Source organism: Arvicanthis niloticus, chromosome 4 (genome assembly GCF_011762505.2).
Source record: "Arvicanthis niloticus isolate mArvNil1 chromosome 4, mArvNil1.pat.X, whole genome shotgun sequence".
NCBI classification, from domain to species: domain Eukaryota; kingdom Metazoa; phylum Chordata; class Mammalia; order Rodentia; family Muridae; genus Arvicanthis; species Arvicanthis niloticus.
In genome coordinates, this window is record NC_047661.1 from 100,974,601 (window position 1) to 101,001,100 (window position 26,500).

General features: G+C 38.9%; 1 protein-coding gene across 2 annotated transcripts; it reads right to left on the reverse strand.

Moving 5' to 3' along the window:
* Window positions 1–7,811: 7,811 nt before the first annotated feature.
* Window positions 7,812–26,176, reverse strand: Mettl14 (methyltransferase 14, N6-adenosine-methyltransferase non-catalytic subunit). 2 transcript variants are annotated; one of them, XM_034499567.2, is made up of 11 exons: window positions 25,969–26,176; window positions 23,693–23,781; window positions 22,826–22,913; window positions 21,102–21,182; window positions 20,655–20,742; window positions 16,747–16,837; window positions 15,429–15,570; window positions 14,646–14,738; window positions 14,155–14,271; window positions 12,758–12,968; window positions 7,812–9,247 (listed from the first exon to the last, which is right to left on the reverse strand). In XM_034499567.2, exons 1-11 carry the CDS (start codon window positions 26,032–26,034, stop codon window positions 8,943–8,945), a joined length of 1,371 nt encoding a protein of 456 aa, XP_034355458.1. In that variant the 5' UTR covers window positions 26,035–26,176; the 3' UTR covers window positions 7,812–8,942. The 2 variants fall into 2 exon arrangements, with proteins under 2 accessions (XP_034355458.1, XP_034355459.1); XM_034499568.2 differs by lacking the exon at window positions 25,969–26,176 and adding an exon at window positions 25,559–25,934.
* Window positions 26,177–26,500: the final 324 nt, after the last annotated feature.

A 26,500-nucleotide genomic window follows, 5' to 3' on the forward strand; every position in this document is an offset into this window, starting at 1 on the left:
GCTTACTGTGTGTTTTTTTAAGCCAAAATTAAATTTTATTTCACATTGATAGAAACTGAAAAACATGACATTTTCCCACATTACAGCACACAAATTCAATAGAATATTTCTTATCCCAAATAAATCTTCACAAATAGAATAATTGAAGTAAATTCAAGTTCGTCAAAGTAAAGCAAAATAGTAATGAGTGTTTGAAATTGCTTTAAACCCAGACATAAACATTCGGCTTCATTGTTAACATTCTATCTAGGACTTACCAAAATGGTCTCCATATCAGTTAGCACCCGTTATAAAGATGCTTCTTCTTGGTCATATGGAAAACAAGAAAAGCAGCTGTTCAGAAATAGCCATAACTTTTGCAACATGGTAACAGTTATAAATATGGGTTTTATATATGTGGGTTCTAACCAGTCCTTATTACCCCAAAATTAAATAATTTTCACCAGTATTTTGAACATGTTGATGATTTAAAATCAAATGACTGTTATCTTAATGTTTGTACAGGAGACTGATTATCAAAAGCTCTTTCACTTAAGATGAAAATTTCAAATTAGTATGTTACCTAGATAAAAATAAAACAAAATTCTGCTTGCTCATCTTGAACAGTATTTGGTTTTAAGCATAACATGTACAGAAAATGTAAACTTAAACTCTGCTATGTTTAAGAAATTATATTTTAAAACCAGTCACAAGTATTTCTAAACATGCCAAGATATTATTTACCCTTTAAGTTTTTTACAGAAAAATAAAACCACAGAATTATTACCAGGCAGGACTGAAGATACTGATAACTCTACAGCCTAAAGTTGGATTAAGGTGTAGTTATTTGAAATATATAAGCTTAACTAATGTTTGGTTTCTTTTCACATTACCTAGATTATAAATACTGTATGTCTGTGTTTCAAAATGTCAAAATAATATATAGTGACAGATTATTTTTTTATGACAGAGGGGCAATACTAGTTTTCTATGGAAAAATAAAAAAAAAAAAAACAACCTATTTTTTTTTTCTTGAGAGGAGAAAAATTACATAGAAGGGGAAAAAAAAAGGCTGGTCCCCCAATAGAAGGGCCATTAATTGAAGAGAGCAGTATTACTTTTTGACACTTAAAAGCACTACCCATATTATTAATGATAATGTAATACCATCTGATTAGTTCCTTTTCTTAGGTATTACAGTCATGTATATATGATTACAAACATAAAAATATAGACACTGCATGGTGACTGAGCAATCGTGGAGTAAAACTATAGTCTGATTCACAGAACTAAGAAGTCACTTACATCTTTACAGCTTGTTTAGACCTGAACACATTTTCAGAGCGCATATTAGTAATTTTTAAATGCTGTAATAAAACTCTGCTGGTGTTATCTTATTTTGCTGAATTAATTTGAGACAAAGAAGCTAGTTGCTTCACTTACCTACTGTAATTCTAGTATATTCTGAATGGTATAATACAAATATATGCATAGAAACTTAAAAGGATCATACATTTCCCATGAGGGAGACATCATTTAGACTGTCTCATTGGTATGCATTTGCGAAACATTTTTAACACTGCAAACATTAGAAGTTTTCTGATCAGTCATGGGAAAAGGTTTATACTCTACTACTGTGATGCTGGTGAGCTCCTACTCAAGGCCTCTTAGTGACGTCAACCAATTGGAGGCAGGAGCTCATCAATGAAGTGCTTGACATCCATCATTTTCTGCTGACGTGAGCTGCGCATCATGTCCTCATAGGTTTTGAAGGCTACATTGGCTGGATTTACCAATGCTTTTAGTCTTTCAACAGTAAGAGAACCAAACATTAGGGGAACTAAAGGGTCACAATCTCCATGGCACTGGAGAACAGAGATATCTCGATTAGCACTATTGATAGGCCCCTGTGAAAACAAAGCCCGAAGTGGAAGCCAGCAACTGAGTGTAGTGACACCAGCCAGTTTCTGCTGTGTGGTGAGAGCAGTGTATAAGGATAAGGCACCTCCCTGAGGAAGACCTCCAAAAATAACTGTTAGAAGGACTGCCATTCTTCACTTCTTCATCTATCAAGGCTTTTACCCATCCGTGCCCAGTATCTCCCAATCCGTGAAGAAAACCACTGAGGTGGGCACAATGGCGGGCATGGGGCGGACATGTTGTTGCCCCATATCCACCGGTTGGCGGACAGCGTGTCGCACTTACTGTGTCTTAGGTCTTTTGAAAATTTAAACAAAAATAAGGACATCACTAAAAGTGCATGGCAAAAATTCCCACTGGATGGCTGAGAACAAATCTGGATAAAAATAAAGAATCTTTGTAAAGGGTTTAGTAGTATAGTATCGGGCCATAAGAAACACTCCTTGGAAATGGTATTTACAAGCTCTTGAATACAGATAGATCCAGCCGAGCTGCTGGTGCCTGGAGGACTCTGCTCTTGGCTTCTTGTGATACGTTTCCTTCAGTATATATAGTAATAAATAGTTCTCTTAAAAGCTTTTTAAAAATCATTGAATATGTCCTTGTAAGAAAAGTAAATGGAAACTGATCACATGGGACCATTATTAATGAATATATATATATACATACATATATTATTATTATATATATTAATAATTATATTATTGATATATAATATTAATTATTATATTATATTATAATATATATATATTTTTTTTGGTAAAAATAGCTTTATTCTCCTTCAAACATAAACCATCACTCTTGGGGGAAGGAAGGTGGCGGGGTGGTCCAAGGCTGACTTAAATGGGGTGGGGGGAGATTAAGAAGTCCCACCCCATTGCCTAGCTGAGATAAGATTACATCCCTAACACTGTGTATAAATATCTCCTTATATTAAAATTTTTTTTTTTTTAGACCAGGAAAACAGGATTTTTCTTTTATTTACAAGCAAGCAAAGCCCACACAAATAACCAAGATCTCATTGGCTATACTAGAAATGCAATGGTAACATAATATATGGGGTTCTGTCTTGGTTTTGTTTCCAAGGGCCTCTTTTGCGGTAGCCAAGTGCTTAACTCTCTTCTCACTTAATAATAATATATAATAACATAATATATTATATAATATAATAATTATTAATTATTATATTAATAATAATATATATACATATATATGTATGTATGTATGTATGTATGTAAATGTAGAATGGCTTTGAATGGCAACTCTTCCATGGGTGCCTTCCTCAACTTCATCACAGACATGATATGTTAATTGCTGCAGCACAGTGGAGTACATAACACCTCCCAGATCTTCAGGCCTATTTCTACACTTGTTCCTAGCAGCAAACTTCCTCTTGTTAGCTTCCTTTACATATGAAGCCGCCTTGCAGCAGCTCAGTACTTCATCTGTGAGCACAGCATTTGTAGGTCAGTGGATGCCATGAAACTAAGTCTAGCAGATCCATATGCTGACCTAGTAAAATGCACTTGTGCTAGCTGACTAGTGGGACATTCGGATTGACTTGGAGTTTAACAGCCAAAGGTCAAAAAAAAAATAAAAGTAATGGAGGCATCTGTGGCAAGCAAGTTAAAAAATGTAAAGGGATTTGCCATTCAGAGCAGTGGGGTGAAAGCAAATGTGGCCTCAGTGCAGGAGATGCAAAGGGACAGAGGGACCATGCTGCAGCCCAGCAGGGTGACTAGGCACAGGACCTCGTGCCAAAATGGACTCCGTACTGCTCCTACCGCACTGGGTAAGTCAGATAGTTTCTGTATGTCAGTTCACTGCTCATTTTCCATACCCTATCATCCCCTCTCTCTGACACTCTACTGTCCCTGCTTTCCTAATGCAGACTACCTTTCCCATTTAGGCTATCATTAAATAAAGAGAGAGTTAATTAAACCACTATTCTATATTAATTTAGAAAAAGAGCAAAGAAATTGGCTCTAAGACCTCTGGAAGATGGTAATTCAGTGAAAACTACTTGGTCCCTTGTTGTCACAGACGTTCTCTCAAGACAGAAAAAAAAAAAAAGCATCAGTGTGGGATATATAAGAAATCTTAAAAGAGGTCATTAAGAATATCTTGAGGGAATGGAGAGATGGCTTAGAGGTTAAGAGCTCTGGCTGCTCTGGCTGCTCTTGCCGAGGGCTCAGTTCCCAGCACCCACATGATGGCTTACAACCATCCCTAATTCCAGTTTCAGGAAATCCTCCATGGGCACTAGGCATGCATGTACTTGTGCAGGCAAACACTCATATACATAAAATAATCTAAAACTAAAATAGAAGTGTCTAGTTAATTAAAATGGGACTGAGGAACTATTTATTGTGCCCTTAGAGTTGAGAAAGCACACTTTTGTGTTCATAGAGTAAATGGTTAAGACTTACTACTGAGAGCTTAGCCACCTGGATAATGAGCTCAGGGAGAACAGATAGAGGCAGTTATCAAATGAAGCAGCAAGCTTTCAATTTGAAAAGAGCTCAATGAGGCAGCCATAACCAGGAACAGTCCCTTATCATTCAGGTGCTGTCTTGACCTATGTATCAGGATGGAGCTGAAACTTAAGTGTGTTAGCTGGCTGGCACACTTACTGTCTACATTGTTCTGAATTTTGTAACAATTATGACTATGGTTGTATAGTATTAGGGATCAAACCCACGGCTCCATGAGTGACAAGTACCACTGAGCTATATCTTCAGACCTTGGACTAGTAAAGATAATCCAGAAACTGTCTTGAAATGCATAAATTTATTGAATGAAGGTCAGTGTCCCAAGCCATTTAAGAAATTGCCTTAATCATTTAACAACATAAACAACTAGATGTAGTGAAAACATTTTATAACCTTTTTGTCCTCTGCTTTCAAAGAAGGTAAAGATACATAAAGATAACTTGCTAATAACTTGGTCACTCTTCTATGCTCTTAACAACCGTGAACACTTGCTCTTATGTATGAGTCTCTGGCAGGTGTTTCGTGAGAGAAACAGGCCTACACCTCTACTCCCACTGGAGAGGTGAGTGCCTTACAGTCAAATCACATCAATGGTGGGCAGCTTCATAATCCACATCTTGTCTTATTGGTTTGTTTACCCCAATGTAAGCCAATTCACAACATACTTTTGAGAAGGCTAGACTGACTCCATGACAGGCTTCAAATTGGCAGTTTAGAAGACTAGGCCTAAAAACTGGGCAAGTCCAGGCAAACCCAGACAAGCCAGTTACTAGAAAAAACAAACAAACAAAAACAAAACAAAACAAACAAACAAACAAACAAACAAAAAACCCCAGGCTTCAGGTAGCTAGTCAGAAACTGCCCTGCCCTCAGAAGCTGCCCCACTACCTGGCCTGAGGTAAGGACAATGCAACAATTTCCAGACTTTCTTGGCTACTTCCTCAGCAAGTTTCCAGACCTCAGCTCCCATGTCCCAGTAATGGAATGTCCCTAGAGATGGAACAAGATATAGGTCACCTACACCAGAATCCCCTAATATGCTTTAAATCAGGCCTGCGAGCTTACTTGGTTGTCTCTCTATCTTGGTAATGGGAGACCCTAGAATGCTGGACTTCTGCAGAATAAAACACTATTTACATACTACTTGAGTCTGGGGTATCATTCTTTGGCAAATCATAAACCCTTAAACTTTCAAAGGTAATGGTTTCTTTTCCAAATGACTGTTTCCCCTATCTGAGCAAATCTGGCCTCTCAGTATTTAGAAGCCGGAATTTGAAACAAGAATGGCATCCTCCCCTAACTAAAAGAAACTTCATGAGAAGAAAATATAAACAAAGAATGCAAACTATTGTTTTGTCAGCTTCTAAAAATTGAGGTGATTTCAACTGAACATCAAACTTACTGCTTTTTTTCTGGGTGACCATTAGCTACTGATGACTGTAGAGTGAAAAATTATAAAGGCCATTTTATGAAATATGTGTAGATTTCTTTGCCCTTAGACCTGGGCAGAAAAATGCAGGTCCCAGAACTCGGAACTGAAAATACGATTTCAGGCCTTCACTACCCCAGGACACTTGCTGGATGAATTACATTCCTCAAGCCTCAGGCAGTAGGCCCACCTATGGGTGGGAGAGGCCCAAGGCAGGAAGACACATTCCTGACCATGCAAGCCACCTAGGTGGGGCTATAGCCGGAAGAAGTGAAGATAGTTAATCTGAAATAGTTGGTAAACCATTCAGGGTGGGTTTCTCTGGAATGTTTCGCTATTCTTATGTTATATATCCTTGGCAACACCTCACCCTGTCCTCACTCCCCTGGTTTGCGGTTTTCCTCTTTAAAAGACCCCTTAGCCCGCCACTTGAGGCCAAACCTTGCTCTTGAGAGAGAGCTTGTGGTTTGACCGCAGGCCAACTTCCCTAATAAAGCCTCTGCTGATTGCATCCAGGTATGGTTTCTTGTGATCTTTGGGTGGTCGTGATTTCCTGAGACTTGAGGGTCTCCCGAGTATGGGGGTCTTCAATGACAAAGAATATCTTCCTTAACTAGGTCATGAACTCTCAACCACACCCCCCTTTTTTTTTAATAGAGATTCAAGGCAAAGGCATTTATTAAGGAACTCTGTGTTGCTCCAATTTCTTGGGAATGGAAGAAAACCATTGAAAGAAAAAAGAAGATAAATAGGAGAAAGTGAGTTGAAACAAATATTCCTGTGTTTAAAATTTAGATAAAATGTGCCTAAACATCAATTATTCTATTATGGAGCACACTCCTGGTTATTTGTGTATTTTACACTGTTAAACTCGCAGGGTTCTGAATCCTCTTCAACTAACTGTTCATGCTGATAAGCATCCTCAGGAAAGAGGATCCTTGTAAGTCGTACACGTATTCATCATTTGAACAGTCTGTCTAGTTCTGGAAAAAATGTTTACTGGAAAAAGTTGTCCAAACCATGTAGACTAAAGAAGCTGGTTGTTCTTCTGTGCGGCATGACCAGTAATGTTCGTATCTGAGAATGATGGAAGCCTTGGGGGCAGTGGCACTATGATCATCCAGAAAGTGAGTCTTCTGTTGAGGAAAGTTATGGTTTCTTATGTTGTAAATGTTATGAAGCTAGGTTTGTAGCTTCAAAACTGATGTCATTATACAAGAGACTCTAGTGAATCCAGGCTCCTGACAGGAGGTCTGATCTCCATTCAACCTGCGCCTTTCAGTCACGATGGAGGGGTGAATAACAGGCCTCAGGCCCTAGAGAGATTTACATACTAATGAGGTACCTGAAGGCCAGAGGGTGGAGCCAATTAAAGGTTCCTTCCCAGCCCTCCCCTCTTTCCCTCCCTATTTAACTCAGGACTGTACTGGGATCCACTGCCTCTGTCTTCCAGGTGCTGGGACTAAAGGCAGTGACACCACACTGTACTTTCAAATGGATGGATTCTATTCTTACCTTCTCCCTTGACTGACTCAGATCGTACTGCTTTTCTATATAAGACAAGCTGTGGATCTAAGTTCCAAACTACAACTCCCCTCCCCAACCCCTGTAAGATGAACTGTGAAACAGATCTCATAGGAGCCTAGGCCAAGTGAACACCAGGTTGTTGCTGTCTTTTATGATCAGAATGTGAAACACAAGAGTCCAATGTACAGGGAAGGGACACTTCTTAGAGCTCCAAAGAACCCAGTAAATATTCAAACCACCTGTGAGAGCTGAAGTTGTCTGTACTAGAAAGCCCCAATTGATTGAGAGAGCCAAATTCATCAAGCATTTAAAATAAAAGGCCTTTGAACCATGGCTGTCAATAAGCCCGTATCTGATAGGTAGAACAGGACACCTACTCAAATGCAAACCAAGGGAGGAGTGTCACCTTAGGTTGGTCCCTTTTCATTTGTTAATAATAGTAACTGCATTTAAGGACAACAAACTCTTTTCAAAGGTTTAAATTTTATTAGAAAAGTTATAGCAAAATAAAAAAGGAGTTACCAAGAACAATAATGGTATTATCTCATCTGGCATATCCAAATCCATTCAAACATGACTTAAGGTGTAGAAAGGCAACAGTATGAAGCTTTCCACAGTCAAGAGATCTGGCCATCAGCCCCACGAGAGGAGAGTTCTGCACCATACAGTTCTAATCAGAGGCAACTGCAATTCTGTCTTCCAAGCTGTATCCTTAAGGGTTTTCTGTAATTGCTTTCACCTAAATTTTCATTAATAACAACTTTAAAGATGTCATTTCCTCATCATCAAGCATTTATTTTCTAAGCCGTTTAAACCAGCCTCTCCCCTCAGCAAATCTGTTTTTACCTTTGCTAAATAGGAATCATCTTAGAAGGTCCATCCAGTTGGAGATCACACCACAGCCCTCCTACCTGCATCTGTGCCTGCCTTCTCTTGCTTCTTAAGAAGCATGATTCCAGTCACCTGTAGCAGCTAATTTACATTATGGTAAGCTTTGGTTTTGTTTTTAAATCTAGGAAGCTCTGCCCCTTCCATTACCTACCCTGAGGACTCCAGCCCCCTCAGATTCAGATATGGAAGAAAATGATTTCATTTCATCTCTCCAAGTCTTCAGTACTCGAACGATACTTCATGTTATTTTTTTAGAATTTAAAAGTATGGGGAAAAACTACATCTTTTTAGTGTTTCGAAAAGAAAACATTAAAGGCCCAATGAAAGGTGACTCCTTCTCTCAATTCTGTTCTCCCAAGTTCCCAGTCTCCTACTGCCATGCCAGTCCTGACAGGGAACACAGCACCCCTCCTGCCAGACTCCTGAGATGCCGAAACCACTGTGCAACTATTTCCAAGAAGCCAAAGCCTTCACTGGAATCAGTCAAGTCAGTGTCCGAGTGTTGCTTACATGTGACTCACCTACCCTGAGCAAAACTACAGTCTGTGACAACTGCAAGGACCTGGGGGTGGGGGGTAGGGTGGTGGTGGCTAAGATCTTTCTGGCAGCATGAGAAACTAAAGCAAAGTGCAAGCTTGGAGTGAGTTCTGAAGCAAGTCTCCACAATAAAGATCAGAGAGGACATTGTTAAGTGTCTGTAACAGTTACCGAGGTGTAAAGCCTCCTCTGTGTGTGCCTCCACGACCCCCCCTAAAGCCACCTCTTTCTCCTCGGAAATTGGATCGATTTCTTTCACGACCACGGCCAGCAGATGCTCCCCCTCTCCCTCCACCTCTGGGAGCTCCACCACCACGATCAGACTTGGATTTGGGAGGAGGTGACTTTGGTCGAAGCCTCTCGATTTCCTCTGTACATCCAGTCAGATATGAATTGGGGGCACTGAAATAGGATGCGTATGTTTCTGCATTGTAGTTACTATTTGTTAGTGTTGGTCCAACTGTGAGCCAGCCTGAAAAAAAGAGAGGAAAACAGAAAACATTTTTCATCTCCTTTCTCTTTTGGTGGTCCTTTAGGGACTTGTTCAAATCCTTAACACATTCTCAAGATGGCTCAGTTACACACACAGACACCACCTCTGGTATTAAATATACAACACCCTTTGGTCATAATGTAAAAGGTTCATATGCACGGACCTTGTTTCTCATTCTAGATTATAGCTTTTGTTACATATCATCCTTACTGTTCCTCATCTGTGTATTATGCTGTTAGAATACCATTATAAGAGATATTTTAATATACAATGTTTGGGTTGGGTTTATAAAGTATATACACATGTCTTTCCTACTTATGAAAATGGGGCTACTGGTTTCTCATTAAATCTTGAGAAAAAAAATGTGCTTTTCTCGTATATAAAATATCCTCACTTTTTAGGCCCTAGGAATGTAAGCATAGTCATCCTCACAAGAAGATACACACAGCCAAGGCTATGAAAAAACACACACCACCATTAATAACTAAGCAAACAAAAGCACAATGAGGTATCATCTCGACCCACTCAGAATCTCACCAGTCAGATGGCTATGAGCAAAGGGAAAAGAACTAGTATGGCTGGAGAGGCTGAGGAAGGGGAGCTCCCACTCATTACTGATGGGAAGGTCGATTACAGCACTTACTATGGAGCACATTATGGAGGTTTCTCAAAGAACTAGAAAGAGGACTCCATTTGATCCAGAGCCCCGACTCCTGGGGTACATATCTAAAGGAACTAAAACCAGCCTGTAGTAGTACTATTCACACAAGCAGGATATGGAAGTGACCTGGGTGTCCACTGAAGGATGAATAGATAAACTGAATGTATTATTACTGACTGTAATGGGACTGGAGGGCATTATGTTAACTGAAGTCAGGCAAAGATGAACACATACCATATATTCTCATTTATAGGCAGAAACAAACTGTGCATCTGGAAGACGCAGAGACGAGAGCAGTGGTTACAAAAGACCATATAAAAGTGAGGGAAAGAAGGCCACATACCAGACAATGACGAATCTAGGACACAGTAATGCACAGCTTAGCTAAGAGTAATAACAGAATACTTCCAAACAGCATAGATTTTTAAATTTTCCCAATACAAAGAACTGAGGTGATATATATGAAAATTATCCTGACCATGTACAGAAACATCACAATCTACACAAAACTTTGGATAATTATGAGGTGCCAAAAACTAAGTGGAGCACAGAAGACTTAGGCAGAAAAAGTTCTCAGTGTAATATCACTATGGTTGACATACACTATAACCAACTTATCTAAATCCATAGATACCACCAATACCAACCTTAATATAAATTATGGGCTTTGTATAGTTATGTGAGAAATACTGATAATGGGAGGGGTAACCCATGTGTAGGGCAGGGAGTGTATGGGAATTCTGTGACTTCTCAATTTGCTAAGATAAAATTGCTCACATATGAGGTAGAGAGAAGAGGAATCAAATACATAAAACTTTTATTTTATACAGGCTATGTCTTACACCTTAAAATCCACATCTCAAGGAATGATAAAACTGTCTTTTTTGACAGCATTTTCAACAAATGGTGCTGGTTCAACTTGCAATCAGCATGTATAAGAATGCAAATCAATCCCCTTGGACAAAGATCAAGTTGAAGTGGATCAAGGACCTCCACATAAAACCAGATACACTGAAACTAATAGAAGAAAAAGTGGGGAAGAGCCTCAAATACCTAGGCACAGGGGAAAAGTTCCTGAACAAAACATCAATGGCTTATGCTCTAAGATCAACAATAGACAAACGGGATCTCATAAAATTGCAAAGCTTCTGTAAGGCGAAGGACACTGTCAATAAGACAAAACAGCAACCAACATATTGGGAAAAGATCTTTACCAACCCTACATCCAATGTATATAAAGAACTCAAGAAGGTTGACTCCAGAGAATCAAATAACCCTATTAAAATATAAGGTACAGAGCTAAACAAAGAATTCTCAACTGAGGAATACTGATGACCAAGAAGCACCTAAAGAAATGTTCAACATCCTTAGTCATCAGGGAAATGCAAATCAAAATGACCCTGAGATTCCACCTCACACCAATCAGAATGGCTAAGATAAAAAACTCAGGTGACAGTAGATGCTGGCAAGGATGTGGAGAAAGAGAACCACTTTCCATTGTTGGTGGGATTGCAAGCTGGTACAACCACTCTGGAAATCAATCTGGTGGTTCCTCACAAAATTGGACATAGCATTACCTGAGGACCCAGCTATACCACTCCAAGGCATATACCCAAAAGATGTTCCAACATATAACAAGGACACATGCTTCACTATGTTCATAGCAGTCTTATTTATAATAGCCAGAAGCTGGAAAGAACCCAGATGTCCTTCAACAGAGGAATGGATACAGAAAATGTGGTACATTTACACAATGGAGTACTTCTCAGCTATTAAAAACAATGAATTCATGAAATTCTTAGGTAAACGAATGGAATTAGAAAATATTATCCTGAGTGAGGTAACCCAATCACAAAAGAACATACAACATGCACTCACTGATAAGTGGATATTAGCCCAAAAGCTCATAATACCCAAGATACAATTCACAGACCATATGAAGTTCAAGAAGAAGGAGAACCAAAGTGTGGATGTTTCAGTCCTTCTTAGAAGGGGGAACAAACGGGCAGTGGTGGCACATGCCTTTAATCCCAGCACTTAGGAGACAGAGGCAGGTGGATTTCTGAGTTCAAGGCCAGCCTGGTCTACAGAGTGAGTTCCAGGACAGCCAGGGCTACACAGAGAAACCCTATCTCGAAAAACAAAAAGAAGGGGGAACAAAATACTCACAGGAGGAAATATGGAGATAAAGTGTGTAACAGAGACTGAAGGAAAGGTCATCCAAAGACTGCCCCACCTGGGGATCCATCCCATATACAATCACCAAACCCAGACACTATTGTGAATGCCGAGAAGTGCTTGCTGTCAGGAGCCTGATATAGCTGTCTCCTGAGAGGCTCTGCCAGAGCCTGACAAATACAGAGGCATATGCTCACAGCCAACCATTAGAGTGAGCACTGGGTCCCCAATGGAGGAGTTAGGGGAAAGACTGAAGGAGCTGAAGGGGTTTGCAACCCCATAGGAAGAACAACAATATCAACCAACCAGACCCCCCAGAGTTCCCAGGGACTAAACCACTAACCAAAGAATACACATAGTGGTACCCATGGCTCCAGCCACATATGTAGAGATGATGGCCTTGTTGGGCATCAATGGGAGAAGAGGCTTTTAGTCCTGTAATGCCCTAATGTAGGGGATTACCAGGGTGGAGAGGCAGGAGTGGGTGGGAGAATACACATCATAGATACAGGGAGAAGAGAGATAGAATATCCTCATATTTCCAAGTGGGAAACCGGGAAAGGGGATAACATTTGAAATGTAAATAAAGAAAATATCCAATAAACAAACAAACAAAAAACAACGGTCTTCTTTCAAAACTGAGGTCTCACCTGGCCTGATAGTGCTATCTCTCCCAAAGAGATGAAGACGTCTTCTACCAAGACAAAAATGCTCTATTATATGAAAAATTTCTACCGGTTTTTCTATGTTGCCAATCTCAGGTTCTTCTGTGATAATTAAGTCAATGTCAACATTAGCATGAATGAAGTCCCCATCTGTGCTTCGCTTCACGGTTCCTTTAATCCCCATAAGGCAATGCTCCTGTAACAAAGCACATCAGTGAACTCTCATTACCAACAATCATGATCTCATAGCATTTACCGTCATTTCTCAACAGTTCTAAAACAATCTTCACTTCTATGGATCATCAGGATATAGTTTGATGGTAAAATTATGACATGAAATCCTCGATCTCTGTCAGACAACTGCCAAGTAAATGGGAAAAACATTTTTTTTCCCTTCTACAGTCTCTCAAATACTTTCAAAATCCTACCTCACTTCCAACACAAGTATGCTGGGATTTCCCAAACCATGTAATTTCTCACCTTCCTCTGACTGTAGTTCTGTTCCACATTGGTTCAGTTATGACACAATCTACCCATTAGTACAGACCCCAATGGCTAAAGGAATGTTATCCTAAGATAGCACTCCACCTTTAGGTCATAAATTTAACACCAATAAGCAATAAATTTGGGGTTCCAATGTTCCTCCCGCCTCCCAGGCTCACACATTTGCCCAGGTGGCTCGTATAATTAAGAAAAGTGCTTACTTACTATACCATATTTATAAAAGGAGGTGAAACTCAAGCCTAGGCAGACAGGAAGGATATGTGTGGTAACAGGAAGGATACCTGTGGTAAGCTTCAGGGGAAGGAGGATGGAATTCTAGGCTGTACACCTCTTTCTCAGCAATTCCACAGTGTCACCAACCTGTAGATTTCCTAAATGCTGTCATATAAGCGATCTAGTCCAAAAAAAACCTAGTAAGACAGATGCTCCTTCTAGTGGCTTCCAAAGTATAATATGCAAAAGCTCCTTCAGCTTACACTTTGAGACAGAGTCATATGCAGCAGAAGCCCTTAGTTCTTGTATAGAAAGACAATGTGAGATCAGACAAGAATGACTTCAGCTACTGAGTCCCAATGTCATTTCTTCTTCCTCAGTGTACAGAAGGGAAACTTCTGTGAGTCAGGTATATTAGAGCATACACCTAACTTGGAATTACATCAGTTTACAATATATAGAAACCCACTGTCTAGCAGCACAGTGTGCACTGGTCCAGGACTGAGAAAGACACTTTTAAGATATCTTGAGTATGCTTCTGTAATGCTCACACTACTTTACAAGCATAAAAGCATTACTGCTGAAATTTATTTCATAGTATGTAGTGATATAGAAAAGCTTAAGAGAATGAAAATAAAGAAAGCAAGATAAAAAAAAGATAATACCTTTGTTCTCTGGAAAACTGCCTTTGGATCTAGAGTCTTTGTCTTTCCAGGATTGTTTTTATTGGTTTTAATCCAACAAATATCCTCACATCTTCTGTAACCCCACTTTCGCAAACACTAGAAATAATTTCAAAGTTAAATCTTTAAAAAAATACTTAAAATAACCAGAATTAAGAAGTTTTATAGAGGGATACCAGATTTCAGAGCACACGCAAGAAGAAATATAGGCAGAATACAGATGTTAAATAAATCATTTAGATATCTACATGTTACTTTTCTTGTTACTGTGACCAAATATCACATACAATATTATATACTTCAAAATAAAGTACCTTATGTTTTTAATTCTTGTTATTTTAAATTAGTCAAAAAAATACAAGGCAAAGTACATTAATCTTTGTAGCCTATAAAACATTTTATGTTCTTTTCCTAATTAACTTAAGAATCCACCTGAAAAAAAAACTAGGAACAAAACACAAAGAGCAACTTACTACTCTCCCAAGGTCCAATCCTTCCCCAGAACCACACCAGAGAAATATAAATGACCGAGGTGCTGCAATCTCATCGATTTCTAACTTCATAATCTGGAAGAAATCAAAATAATATAGTACCAAATGTATCCCATTTATCATAAATCCAAAGAATAACTACTGAGACTTATAGGATCTGTACAAATGTATTCTTCAGATATTCTAGGAAATAGCATAGAAAATAAACTCTATGCCTGAAATTACTTTGATATGCTGTTTTGTTATTCTATATACAATCAACACACATACATGTGCAAAAAGACATAAACATATACTTGTTTTCTTATGTGTTCAAGAGAGAGTTCATAGAAAGTACATTTACAGAATGATGGAATTTACTACAGAGCTTATAAAAGAAGCAGAGTTAATCAGAAGCTAAAAGAGCCCAAAGTGACTGACAAAATGAAATGTCATATGCCTATAACCACTGACCGTTTGGGTGACTGAGGTAGGAGGGCCACTTTGGTCCGGGTATCTGCAGGACCCTTCTCTTACATGTGTGTATTCCCAAGTCTCCTGCCTTCCTGCAGTTGGTACTTACTGCCTTCTAGTCCAGCCTTCATGCCAATCAGAGGATCTCACTGACCTCATTAAAATGTTTAAAACCTTAATGCCTGTCAAACAGAAGACTAAGCTCCTAAGAAACCATGGTAAAGTGTACTCATAACCCCGCTTTCTGGTCAAATAAGCATGTATTCTCGAGGAGGTAAATATGCCATTACAATGTGTAACGTTTCACCATACATCATCCCATGTCCAGCACTTCTCATTTGCAGTGATGCCAGTCTCTCTATAGTACTCTTCCAGAGGAGGCTCCAGAAGAATCACATCAAATTTGGGTGTCAATTCTCTGATGTCAAAGGCTTCTATGTCTGCTTGTAAGTACCTATTAAAGGGGGGGAGGGGGGTGGAGATTTTGAAATATCTCTGGTGGCAATGAAGGAAATTCCTTACCCAATATTATTCAATAACTATTGCTAAACATTATTTTCAAGATAATCATGAGCTAATTACTAATTAGTTTTTTTCTAGTAGATCTTTTGTTTTACTGCATGCAGACTTTATATTATCATCAATGTCTTCCTTAGGACACGGAGATATTTACAACAAAGGATAAAAAAAAAAACTATTACTCTCCATGTATATCCAGAATAAATTCTTGTATTTACACTGAAAATCTACATTCATGTGATCTCTAACCTATTTTAATTTTTATATTATATATTATTATTAATGAAACGAATATAATTATTTAATTAGGTTAGAAAAATGACACCTAAGCTTCAAATTCCTCCTTTAGGAATACAGAATTTCTAAATATGGATATGATTTCGATTATTAGCTTGTTTATTAATAAAAATATTTATATTAACAGTGTTTTCACACTACCTAATGAAAATTACTACTAGCCTTTGATGAAGTTATTTTCACACAGTATGGAAGTACTTTAAGTTCAAGGACACTTCTGAAGACAACATTTATCATTACTGGGGAGTGGCATACAGGCCATGATATGCACATGGTGTCAGAGAGCAACTGTGCAGTCAGTGGCTTCTCTCCTTTCATCTCTATACAGGGTTAGTTGTGGGTTCTGTCCCAGGCTATAATGAAGTCATCGTCATCTCTGAAGGGCAAGGATTTCCCTGTCTTTCAGCTCACAGGGAGAGCACCAGACTTGTTCCCATCAAGCTCTTCTTAGAGGAGAGGGCCTGCCCATGTAGTACAGTGATTCCCCAACTCTGAAGCAAAAATGCAAGACATGTAGCAAAGCACCATGAGCCAGGTGTTTGCAAGGTAGTTTCAAGTACCCCCAGCCCCAGGCATTTGCAAGGCTGTTTCAAGAACCCCCAGCCCCAGGATCGGGGCATCTCTAACTTACAGATGAAGACTATGAGTCAGAATTCACAAGTCTCCTAAACTACCTAGGAAGTTCAATAAAAAGCCACTATAGACTTAGTTCCAAAATAATGTATTTTACTAAAAATAAAAAAGAATAAAGTTATAGAGTAAACAGAGTGATAATGCAAGTCAGAGTTGGAAAGAAAAAGCATGAACTACTTACATAGGAGGAGTATTTGACTTAGCTATTAACTCATCCTTTAGTCTGATGAGTTCCCTAAGTTTAGGGTATTCTTCAAATCTGTCAGCTAAACCTAAGGAGGAAAAAATAGTCAATTCTCAATTTCAGTTCAACTGAAGTTAACACTGGTGAATACAAAAGTTACAAGTCTTCCTTCAATGTCACTTTAAATTAGAATTAGTAAGTAGTTCATGTTTACACGTAAGAACGACTGTTAAGAAAATAAATTACATAAACATCTTAACATAAAAACTAAAAGGATGGGGCAGGAGAGATGGATCAGCTGTCAGAGTGCTTGCTGCTCTTCCAAAGGACCCAAGTTCATTCACAGCTGCCTGGAACTCCAGGCCCCGAGGATCTGACACCTTCTGCTGGCCTCTGCGGGCACATGCACTCATGTCAACACACCACACACAGGCATATACACCTAGTTAAAAATAATTAATATACCTTTGAAAAGCTCAAAGCCTTTAACAGGAGGAGTAAAAGTAGAAAGGAGTCATAAAGCTCCCTCACTTGGTGATTTAGATCACATTTAAAATAAAAATGTTTGAAGACCGCACTGTTAGGTTTGAACACAACAGCCAACCCCTCATCATCTGCAAAACAGAAGGCAGAGCCTACAGCAATCTGAAACCTGTCTTCCCTGGTGATCTGATGAACAGATCAGTAGTACAAGGTAGTTTATAATCAGCCTTGTTCCTTGTTTGTTGGCATTAAGATCCTGGAGAAATCAGGTGCCTTTTATCACGCCATCGTAAAAAAGTACTGAGTGGGGGGTTTTGTTTCTGTTTTTTCACTGCTGCACATAAGGCATTTTGTTCATAGTTAATTCAAATCTCCATTTGACTCAAAACACATCAATACAACCTTTTCTCAATTTATAATAACTTTACATATATGTTTCTTTATCTTGGAAAAGCAGGTATCTTAAGAAATGAGTTTATATTCAAATATAAATATGTAATTTATTGTAACTTTTTAATGCTATCTCTAAATTCTACTCATAAAAACATTAAAATCAGAGCTTGACATGGTGGTATATTTGTGTAATCTCAGCCACTGACCAGGCTGAAACAAAAGGATCGTAAGTTGGAGGCTTGCCTGGGCCACAGAGCAAGTTCACAGTCAGTCCAGGCAGCATACATAGACCCTGTCTCAAATGATAAAATAAAATAGGTAGGGCTTGACACTTGCTTAGCACACACGAGGCCCTGAGTTCACACCTTAGTACTAAGAAAAACAATACATTAAAAAAATCACACTTAAATTAATTCTTCAAGAGTGATGATGCTTACAGCTGACAGAATTACATCACATTTAAATTTGTGCTATAATAACACTATCAATAATCTAAAAAGATAATTAGCAGAATGAGAGAAAATATTTATAAATCATGTGTGTTTACAGAGAATACAAACAACTTTTTAAATTCAATAGGAAGACAAAAAAGGTACAATATATGCAAATATATTGGTTATTTCTTAAAAGATATTTAAGTGGGCCAATATGTCTATAGGATGCTAAGCTTATCATTACTTGCCAAGAAAATATAAATCAAAACCACAATAGAATGTGGGTCTGATGGCAGAGGCTCATAATCATTGGTACTCAGGCTAAGGCAAAAGGATGTTCACTTTGGGAGATACAAAGTTTAGGCCAACTTGAGCTACACAATTACACTATCTTTAAAAATCAAAACCAAACCAAAACAAAAAACAAACAACCACAAACAGATTCTGTGCACCCATATACTTAAAGTTAAGACCCTACTGACACTCTGGACACAGGACTTGGGAGGATCAAGCTGAACTGACCTGGAAGCTTCCTCCCTGAGGAGCAGCTCTCACAGTATTCAAAGGTGCTATTCAAGCTGCCAATGGAGGGGAGCAAATGGCAGTGCTACCCAGCTTTAAAGCCTATGAACCACAGCAGTGATTGGCCTGGCAAGAGATTCCCAGTGGTACAATAATGGCACATTTTGGGGATAATGAACAGCCATCTAGTTGGACTTAACGCCCTCTTGATAGGAGGGAATTCTTGCCTCGCTTGTACTGTAAACCTAGTCAACTACTGTGTCCAGCGGTCACAGACCTGAGAGAACCCACTACTATCATTTTCCTAAACTAATATCATTTCTAGCTGTATTCTAAACAATCCTATACTCACAGGTAAGAGTAGCTTTCACCCCCCACATCGAAGAAAAATTTTTAAACAAATAGAGACTATTACAGAGATCTATATCTGGTCAAATGACAGTGAAGAGGGGACTGTGGGATACCCAACTCCAATTGATAAATCTACAATAACCATTACATCTAAGGCTTGGGAAAAATCACGGATGGGACAGAGGGTCAGCACGCCTGAACAGGCTGTTCACCTACAGTTAGGCACAATAGGGAAAAACATACCTATGAAATCTCAACAATATGACTGCCTGAACAAGACCAGCATAATGACAATACCAGTTGACATGGACATAGGAAATTGCACTCGGTGCAACCGCCCGAGACAGGGATAATAAGTTTCCTCTAAGAATGAGTTACCACATAGTATGTGCTTAGCTCTGGTCACAAGCACTTAGAAGCAACACGAAATGAATGCACATACATGTACATATAACAATAACTAAAGAAAAGAACATGAATGGGAGGGTTACAGGAGGAGCTTGGGGAGTGTATATACAGTGCACATAACTGAAATTCTCAAACAAAACTGTATTTTAAAAGCATCATGGGGATGAAGAGATGGCTCAGTGGTTAAGAACACTTGGCTACTTTTGCAGAGGACACATGTGATTCCCAGCACACACATGGTGGCTCACAACCACAACCAAATATGACTCAAGTTCAGGGGACCTGAAGTCCTCTTCTGGCCTTCAAAGGCACCAGGCATGCAAGTGATACACAGACCCAAAGGAAAGCAAATTACTCATATACATTAAATTAAAAAAATCACAACAACACAACAACCAACAACACCAAAACAAAACAAAAACTTACAATGCTGTACTTAACACTCACTGGAATGGCTATAGCAAAAAACACAGACAGTAACACAGAAGATGGAGAGACTCGAACCTGCAGACTTTACTCATAGGAAAGTGAAATGGCACGGCAGATTTAAAACCTTTGGGGGTGGTACCTCCAAAGAGTCAAACACAGAATCAACACACTTTAAAAAAACTTATTTTAAAGAATTATGTGACCCATCAATTCTATTCACTAGAGTTTTTCAAAGAACAGTGAGTACACACTGTATACTTTTTACATGAGTGCCTACAATAATCTATAACTGCAAACCTAAGTGATTAAATAAAACCTATGTATATGTGTATACATTCACCAGTACATGGGCTATCATTTGAGAATAAAAAGAAGTACTGATATATGCTACAGCACTAATAACCCTTGAAAACACTGTGCTAAGTCAAAGAAGCCAATCACAAAAGGCCCCATGTTGTATGAGTTCAATTATATGAAATGTCCAGAATGGCCAGACTTACAAAGAAAGAAAACAGATTAGTGGTTAGGCCCGAGGGGCAGATTAGAGGAAGAAATGTGGTCCCACTGGTAATGAATACAGAGCTTCCTTAGAGAAGCAAATATTCTAAAACGGACTGCTAATGGTTGCTAAGAAGGCTCTGTATGCATTAAAAGAACACTAAATTATATTCTTTCAATGGGTTAATTATAAGATATATAAATTGTTGTTTAAAAGTACAGAGAGACAGCATTGCTTAAAAGCAAGGAAGGTAGAGTAGAAGTACTGAGACCCAAGGGTGAAAGTCAAGCCTGGAAAAAAGTTGTTAGAAATAATCTACAAAATGCATAAACCACATGCATGGAGCAATACTTTATAGCAGGATAGACCAAATAAAGCTGACATACCTACATCCCTGATGAAATTCTGAGGTCTATGTCCAGTGTCTACAAAATGCTGGCAGTAATCATTATGGGGATTTAAGCTCTGCGTTCCCTAAAGAAATGGTCAAAATTAAATAAACAGTATGCACTCTCATGGCAGACACACTAACTTTGTGTGTCTTTACTACTGAAACTGTACAAAGTATGACATTTAAAAAAGCACTAATATTTGAAAACACTAAAAACTACATTGAAAAATGAAAACATTACTTATCAACAGATATTGGGTATGAATACACCATTATTATAGGCTAAATATCCAAATAATCAGAATATTTCATGAGTAATTTAAGATCTTTGTTTTCATACAGAGATCTCTCAAAAACTGAAAAATTCCTAAAGAAAATGAAGTCCCTTAAAGTACAGAGCTCAAATATGAAAGCTCTAAGACTTGAAAATTCTTTATTTTACCTTAAGAAAGGTACTGGAATCTTTGTAAATCTCTTCTTCATATGGCAAGTTTTCTTCCTCCTGTTGCATTTCTAGTTCATCCTTGAAAAGGGAAGATCAAAAAAACATTTAAAATATATATTTAGATGTGGTGGTACTTCTTTAATCCCAGTACTCAGGAGTCAGAGGCAGGTATAAGTCTGAGTTCAAGGCTAGCCTGGTCTACAAAGCGAGTTTCAGGACAGCCAGGGCTATACAAAAAACAAACAAACAAACAAACAAACAAACCCTATTTCAAAAAACAAAAATATATATACACGTATATATGGATAGATACACATCATATACGTATTTTGTTTATATATATTTTGTATTTTATATATACACTTGTTGGGGACCGCACTAGCCCCAAGTTGGGGTGGCCAAAATAATGTTGCAGCCCAGGCAAAATGTTGAGGCCCGGGCCGACCCACGTTTGGGCGGCCACTGTATCCCGGCCCAAGCTGCCGCTCCAGTCTTCAGGTCGGGGGTTCAGCAAGAGCAAGGGTGAGGCCAGATTTTACCTAATGTCTGATGTGTATGAATCTCTCTCTCTCTCGTCTCCCTAATGTCTTCTCTCTGCTGTGTCTCCCTAATGTCTGAATCCTACTGTCTGCCTCTGCATTTTATATGTCTTACTTCTAAGCCACGCCTCTAAGTTACACCTTTAATCATGCCCTTAGGTCTTGTCTCTAACTCTGATCTCTATACTTCTAAATCATACTCTTAAATTACACACCTTTAATCTCACACACCTTTAATCTCAAGGTATCTAAACCAAGATTATCGGAGTGTTCTCAGCTGTTGTAGGCTATTGTAATTTAAATCTCATGTCAGGGTATATGGCTCAAGATGGCTGCAAAGCTGATAGCCGCTTTCTGCTAAAAGTCAGCCCCCAACATACACTTATGTATATACAATAAATTATTGCATCTTAAGGGTGTTTTATTCCCCTCAGATATGTTTATATTAGTATTACATTTAGATTTACTTTTAAAAAAAATTGTTGATTCATTTATTTTATGAGTGTTTTGCTCTCAGAGGTCAGAAGAGGGCCTCAGATCCCCTGGAACTGAAGTTACAGATGGTGCCTGACATGAGTCCCCCATCCCTAGCTAAAGAACTAGTAAGAGCTGAGTGGTGCTTGGTGGGGAGGCTCCTTTCTTGAGGATATGGTTCCTGGTGGATAACCGTGACCCAGTGAATAGGTACACTCTGTCTATGGGCAGCACAAATTAGGCTCTGGGTTCTAAAGAATTAATACAAGATTCTATTTTTAAAAGTGAGGTTTAGCTTGGGTTCTTTCGGGAGTGATTACACAACTGCTGTGGAGCCTATGAGTTGTCAAAATACTTTAATTATACTATCTAATGCTGTTAATATGGAACAATGTCACTCAGAAGTGACTGCTGCAGCCCCCCAAAATATACTACAATTATACTACCTAAAGTTTATATTTATCTTTTTGCTGTTCTAAAAGAGCATTACTGCCAATATTTACCAATAGCTATATCATGTTTTATATAATCATATGTAAGCCACATACATAAAATGAACAAACTGATATGTCTTTAACTGAAAACATAAATGTTAGTCATAAGGATTTTAGCACATCTTAAAGTTCAACCCTCTAAATGAGATGAATCTACTAGAAGGATTAGTTTTTTTTCTCAATCGTACATAAAATGATCTCACTTCCTACTTGCCTTATATTCTTCTACTTTGTCTTCATCGGTCTCTCCTTCATCCAGACACTTCCGTTTTGAATTGGGGGCAGATGTATCATAGGAAGCCCTGAGAATTAAACCACAGCTATTTCACAGGAGCCTACAAGGTACACACAGGTCTGCTTGTATTATTAACAAGCTATAGCAACAAAGTCAAATGTTTCCTGATTAAATTTCTATTTATTCAGCTTATAAAACATTCAAAGTCAAAGGCAATAATTTGTAGCTTTATTTAAAAGAAAGTAACCAAATGAAAAAATAAGCTAGTATAAAGACTGCATTATGAAAAGAAACTTTTAAACTATATACCATTTATACTAGTTTACGTATATTTTATACTATGCTCTGTAAGCCAAACTGATACAACTGATAATCTAGAAAACAAAAATTATGAGATATTTTCTGAATTATCAGATGAATACCACTTTTGAAGTATATTTTCATAAATTATAATTTATAATTTGACATTATTTATGGAATGTAAGCTAATTCTTAGTGTAACATTTCACTTTCACCTACTTTATAAATAGGAACCCAGAGTTTTCATATTTCATAATTTCAACCTGACATTAAAAACTGTTTCCAAAATCTCCATTTTCACAGTTTTCTTAAAAACATACTCAAACCTATAGTTAATTGTTTATTTAAAAAAAATCAACCCTTTATGGGAGATTCCAGTTCTCAAGAGGTTCAGGCAGAGGTGCTGCAAGTTTGAGGCCAACATGGGCTACATAGCATGACTGTCTCATTCCCCCGGAATAACCCCATAAGTAAGTTACAACAGAAAATTTAACCAACAAGCCTTTTCCACCATAAACACGTCACTAAAAAGGTTACTCAACACACCTGCAAGTTTCTCTTGTCTCAGCGATCTCCCTCTGCTCATCTTTGCTGTTTAACACAGCACCAATGCTATCCGCACTTTCAGCTCCCAACTAGGAAGCAAGAATCCAAAGTTAGATCACACACCCAAAATGTGTTGCTTTCATAAATCAAGTATTGTTTTATAAATGCAACACCACCCACAGCATACTATCAATAGGCTTGCAAGATAAACTGTAAGTGAATGGTAAGAACATCATTTTAATTAAGAATGACTGTCAGCTGGAGAATATTTTATACATTTGGTTATATTTGAAATTAAGATGATTCCCTTTAGCCAACTTTGAATGAAACACAAGTTGGTGTTGTAGCAATAACACAAAAAGCAAAGCACTTCATATGAACCACTTTATATATTGCATTTATCTCATGCTCTCACAGAAATGCATTCAGTTTCATTAGAGCTAAGTTTTTAATAAAATTTACTAGTAGCTTAAAAATAGTAATGCCAACTCTAAGTGGCCACTGGAGAAATTCTGCAGCATGCAGCAAATGTAGACAAAGGCTGAGCTCAATAGAGCCAATTCACAGAAAACCTTCAAAGTCAGAGGAAGAACACAGAGTAGCAGAGGAACTCTTCAGTATTAGGCACAAGAATGGCAGAAGAAAATCTGCTCTTAGTGACCCCTTTGGCTCCAGAGCCAGAAGGTATTCAAAAATGTCAGTGCTGCAAATTAGCAGCTTTGACTTTAAACAACAAACTATTCTCCAGCACTCCGTATGACCTCCCTCACTTCTCGGATAAAAACTCCTTTCCAATACTTGCAATGCTCATCGGTTTCAACTCCTCCATAAAAATCTTTTTGTCAGAAGACACAACACCCACTACCTAAAGTTAGAACATTTTCTAATTTTCTCCCCATGACTCTCTATTTGTAATTCTCATCTCAGAATACAAGTCATTCCTTCACAAAGGTCTTTGAGGAACCCAAGATTTAGCCATGTTAAATGACAGCAAGCTACTTCCATCACTGAGCCGCCTCGCTAAGCCAGCTTCACATGCTGAGATTAGTTTTGAAGGAAGTTTGTACTGTTTTTGAGATCCTGTCGAAAGACTCACTGGAATCAAGAAATCTAAAACTTACTCACTAAACACAGCATTTCCCTCCATCACCTATATTGGTCTGTATGGTGTAATGAAAACAGCCTCCGACTTTAAGTAAAACAACTTGTAGTATGTGCTCCCTGCATGCGTGGTCTACTAAATGACAAGCACTCACAGACCCATCCACTAGCTTCAGTGAAAGTGAAAGGTTTGGAAAGTAATCTTTGGAGAGACACATCTTAGCGAATTCTCTCTGGTGAGGACAGGGAAAAGGTAACAATCTTGAAAACCTACTCCTAATTGAACAAGTGAATGTAACACCTCCTGTCTCTCATAATTATGAAGTAAGGATTCAAATGTTTGGTTGGCTGGGTTTTAAGTGCAGAATCTAAAAGTTGCTCTTAGGTTGCTTCCGATGAGTCTTTCGACAGGATCTCAAGAAAATAATCAAACTTCCTTCAAAACCAATCTCAAGAATGTAAAGCTGGGCTAGAGAGGTGGCTCAGCGATTAAGAACATCCGATTGCTCTTCCAAAGGACCTGAGTTCAAGTCCCAGCACCCACAGAGAAGCTCACAACCACCTGTAGCTCCGGGGAGATCTGTCTCTGCACACAGAGACAAAACTACATAATTAAAAATAAAAACTAATCTTAAAAAAAAAAAAAGAAAAATTTGAAGCTGACTTGGAAGAAAGGCAAGAACGCAAAACACTGCTTAAACAGTGAAGGTGAAATGTAGGGGGTTAAAACTGCCGCTTGTCCTTGTGGCAACTACTAGCACTCACCGACAATTACCAAATCCCCACCACTCAAGTCCGTGCCCGCAACGGTGGGTCCAGGAGGCCCAAGATTGGCAGCGGTTGATCTTCTATATAATGACTTTGACAGGCAGGTGAGGAGACTAGGGAATAAAAGCCCCGGGACAAAGACCTTGACAGGGGCTGACGTGAGTTCACAAAAAAAGGACAGGAGGAGGGAGGGAAAAAATGAGAGTGAGAGTGGGAGTGAGAGTGTCACACACACACACACACACACACACACACACACACACACACACACACACACACACACACACACACACACACACACACACACACACACACACACACACACACACACACACACACACACACACACACACGCACACACACGGCCGCGCACGCGCATGAACGCTCCCTCCCACCGGGCCACACACCTGCTGAGCTAGGAGCTGCCGCCGTAACTTCTGCCGCTCCCGGATCTCCTGCAGGCGGCTGTCCATGCCCCAGCTCCTGCTTCTCACCGCCCCGACAGACTCCGCACCCTCCAAAATGCAAATTCTCCTGCCAAACCAGGAAACACCGGACCCGCAGAGATTCTGACCCGGAGACTTTCACGTCCTCAGAGGGGGTTTCCGGCGCGCCTGAAACAGCCCGGACAGGAAGTCCCGCCTCCAGGACGCCAGAGATATGACGTCACATGACGAGACCCAGTAAAAGATGCAGAGGTGGTTGGGGGCGGGAGCCGCTTTCTGGCTATCTTCTTAGTTCTTAACGCTTTTGTAGAGGACTAGTTAGGCTCGGTTGTTTTTTTTGTTTGTTTGTTTGTTTTGTTGTTGTTTTGTTTTGTTTTGTTTTGTTTTCCAGATCATAAAAAAAGTTTTTCGTTTTCCCCGTTAACCAATTAACTGCCTGCCAGTCCTGGCTTTTTAACATTTGAGGTATGCTTGTGGGTTTCTTTTACTGCAG

Bases quoted from the DNA above. Each gene is read 5' to 3' on its own strand.
- Mettl14 (XM_034499567.2), bottom strand. From the start codon at position 26,034: ATGGACAGCCGCCTGCAGGAGATCCGGGAGCGGCAGAAGTTACGGCGG. The intron at 20,743-21,101 runs GTAAAATAAAGA...CCATTTCTTTAG, and splicing joins ATTCCAGTACCTTTCTTAAG to GGAACGCAGAGCTTAAATCC. The intron at 14,272-14,645 runs GTAAGTTGCTCT...AATTATTTCTAG, and splicing joins GATTGGACCTTGGGAGAGTA to TGTTTGCGAAAGTGGGGTTA.